Below are 3,392 nucleotides of genomic sequence, written 5' to 3' on the forward strand. Positions count from 1 at the left end.
ACATAACCTGGATGCTGTCTGTTTTGATAGCAACTACTAAATGAACATGTGAATCACTGCATTAATACATTAAATTGCCATGTGTCAGGGAGTAACACCTTCTTACAGTAGCTTTATGTAACTCTGGTAAACAACTTTTATTATTGGTTTTCTCAAAACTGAAATTTAATTCTTTTGACCAGTCTTATTGCCCTAAAATTTTTGCTAACTTAAAAAAAAGTTTCACTGTATAGATTTTGTTACAATAACAGGATCTCTGTAATGGGTAGATACTGACACACAATCTTCTGCTCTTGTCTATACTATGAAGCAATAGAATTATTACCTTCAAAGACCATCAAACTGTAAAGAAATCATTTTGTCTCAAGTTTACATAAAGCTACACAGATGGTAAATCTTTCCTAACATTTCTTTATTCCACTGTCTTGTGTTTTCATGTTGAAAATACTTCTGCTTTTTCCTCTTGAGTGCCAACTTCTTACTAGAATGACTTCTTAATGTAATATGTTTACCTGGAATGTATTTTAACTATTTTTGTATAGTGTAAACTGAAACATGCACATTTTGTACATTGTGCTTTATTTGATGTGGAACATATGCAGTGTGATCCAGTTTTTCCATCATTTGGTTGCGTGACCTAAGAATGTTGGTCATACCAGACATTAAGTTAAAAAAACAAAAGACCACTGTTTGTTTTAAAAATTTTTAATGTTTTTTAGGAGTATGTGCTGTGAGGTGATCTGGAATTCGTCATTTTTTTGTCAAACTGTACTGCTCCTATTTATTGTAATGTAATAAAAAATAGTTATTGTGAGTTTCTGTCCCAGTTTGCTTTTTCTCTCTGAGAAATTTCAGTGCCTCACCTCTGGAATGGTGCATCCCATGAATTGCACGTGTTTAGCAGCTGTTCTCGGTTTATTCCTTGTACTTCCATTGCCTGTCACAAAGCTGTTGTCTTTGCCTGCTGCTGTTCCCTCCCTCTGAGAGGGGGTGCTGCTGCACTTTGACAAAATGCTTTATTGTACCGACCCATCTCCTCTGGTCCGTGCCGCTTTTGCATTCTGTGCCCTGCGGTGAGCAGAGCCGCGCTTCAGGTGAGGTTGTGCTTCTCCTTCACTAGTGCAGGCAGCTTGGCCTGTGCTATCCCCAGTCATGCCCCGGAGGCCTTGTTTTCACTGGTCCAGCAGCAGACTTGATGTGAATTAGTCTAAAATACTCTGCATAGTTATTCTGTGTTCATTCCCAGGTGCAAGTGTGTTTTCTTCTATCAAATGCCTTCCATAAGCTTAGAGAATATGGAAGACATGCTTTAGTATCCATTGTGTCCTATGGGGAAAAAGTGTGAAACTGGTACTGTTCTGTAAACTCACACTTCGGCCCTTTGTTACCTTGTCTGGTTAATCTTTTATCAGTTATTGAGGAGGGCAGGTTAAATTTTGTATGTAGGGGTATTAGTTCAGAACAGGTTTAACTGCAATTGTAGAGGAGTTAAGCTGATGTGGAAGGACTCTGTTCCACATCAGTGTGATGCTAGAAACTGCAGCACACTTCATCACGAGGTAGCGTACTGTCTAATTTGCCATCTTTTTCTTTATTCTGTAATTTACATGTGTGAAGACTTGCTACTGCCAACAGTTCTACTGCAGCAATTACTGACCTGTATTTCAAACATTATTTCTGTTCTACCTCCAGGTGTCACTTACTTCTTGGGGGAGGGGGGAGTGGAAACACCAACCAACCCTAGTCTGTACAGAGCATCAGCTCTGGCGCACGCTTGTGCTAGCCAAGCCGAGGTCTACGGAGTTAGCCACGGAGCAAACACCCATGGTCAAACTTCTCTGCCAGGGGAAAAGATCAAGTTCTATATTCCTGCTACAGCACTTACTTACACAGCATTGGAAACTAGTAGTAGCAGCAATTGCCTTTGGGTTCTAAGTGCTTAAACCACTGTTCAAATTCACCCCTTTCCTCACGCTGTAGTTGTCTTACTAACACAGGCAGCGCCTCTGCCAGCCTGCCAGTGTGACTCTTGCACTTTAAGCGGATGTAGTTAACAAACAGCTTTAAGAATTTACTTTTGAGACAGTGCTCATTTGCAATGGAAATGAATCATTAGATGCGGAAGATCAGATTAATCTTCTAAGTAACAAGAGAACTGTAGCACCTTGAATCGTTGTTCAAACACACAGCTATCAGGTAAGAAGAACTCTCTGTTCAACATCTATATCGAAATGAAGCAGAACAGAATTATATTACCACTATTTACTGCAAAATTGTTTCATAACTGAAGCTTCAGTTCAAGGAGGTCAAAAGTAGTTGAGGAAAAACCTGTTACTCATACAATACAAACCCCAAATCCTTCAAGCAACTACTTAAGGGGAAGCCAAGTCCTAGTTTGTACTTTAGATAGGTTGGAAGGATTTACATTTCGTTTCTTTGGAGGTTACAGCTCTTTTATTGTTTATTTTTATCGATTTGTATTGTTACATGTAAAGTCATTAATACCAGTTACTGATTGTCATCACTGTAGTAGCGCTGCTTCAGAGCTCTGTATTTTCTGAGGAAGTACAAAGCCTCCAGCTCTTTTATAACAAATTCTCCTCGTGCAATTAGCTGCTTAATTTTTTCAGGATCTTTCACATCTTTATTTTTTAGAAAAGCTGCCTTCAAACGGCTTCTAAAGTAGTCTGCTCCTTTGGGATACTCCCTTCCAAGGTGCAGCAGCTTGAAGAAAAAAAAGAGAAGATTTTTTTTTTTAATACATCAAGTGTGCAATGAAAAGGTTTTGTCTAGTTAAGGAAAGTGCTCATGAAGTTTAAGACACTTACATTTTTGTACAGATTCAACACTTCACCTCTTAAAGAATTGGCCATTCTCACATTTCAGTGAACTCTTTATTCTCCTCTGATTTTTTTTTTTTTTTTACCTGAAGAATAATGTTTGACATTAGCCTTCCACGGGAGTCAGTAAATCCCAGCCTCATCCTCCACAGCTTCTCACCACACATTACCTTACAGTAGCCCACTTTGCTCTAGCCCTGTTATTGTCTGGTTCTGCTCGCTCTCTTCTGCTTTTGGCTTCTTTTCCTTTTAATGTCTGCCTAGTTTCTCCCTCTCTTCTCCCCTTCCATCTGTCCTCATCTCAAACGCAACACAGGGCCCCTCCAAAACCTCGCCACTACTGTCATGCTCGTTTATCTTCGTCGGCTGCTTCCTTACGTGCTTGTGGCTCTCCACCGGGCTGCTAGCCTGGCTGCTGCTTCCTCGGTGGTCTGCGACGGCAGCGTTTGTATCTATGTGCATACGTGTATATATGTACAGTGGTAAATATATATATATAAAAATAATAAAACCACAGGAATTCCTTCGCGTTCATAAATATCGCTTGCTTTT

At 39.8% G+C, this 3,392-nt stretch overlaps 1 protein-coding gene across 1 annotated transcript; it reads right to left on the reverse strand.

The window, feature by feature from the left end:
- Positions 1-2,505: 2,505 nt before the first annotated feature.
- Positions 2,506-2,927, reverse strand: LYRM5 (LYR motif containing 5). Its single transcript, XM_010282173.1, has 2 exons — positions 2,829-2,927; positions 2,506-2,724 (listed from the first exon to the last, which is right to left on the reverse strand). Exons 1-2 carry the CDS (start codon positions 2,871-2,873, stop codon positions 2,509-2,511), a joined length of 261 nt encoding a protein of 86 aa, XP_010280475.1. The 5' UTR covers positions 2,874-2,927; the 3' UTR covers positions 2,506-2,508.
- Between the last annotated feature and the right edge of the window lie 465 nt (positions 2,928-3,392).

Source organism: Phaethon lepturus, unplaced genomic scaffold (genome assembly GCF_000687285.1).
Source record: "Phaethon lepturus isolate BGI_N335 unplaced genomic scaffold, ASM68728v1 scaffold54622, whole genome shotgun sequence".
Classification (NCBI taxonomy): Eukaryota; Metazoa; Chordata; class Aves; order Phaethontiformes; family Phaethontidae; genus Phaethon; species Phaethon lepturus.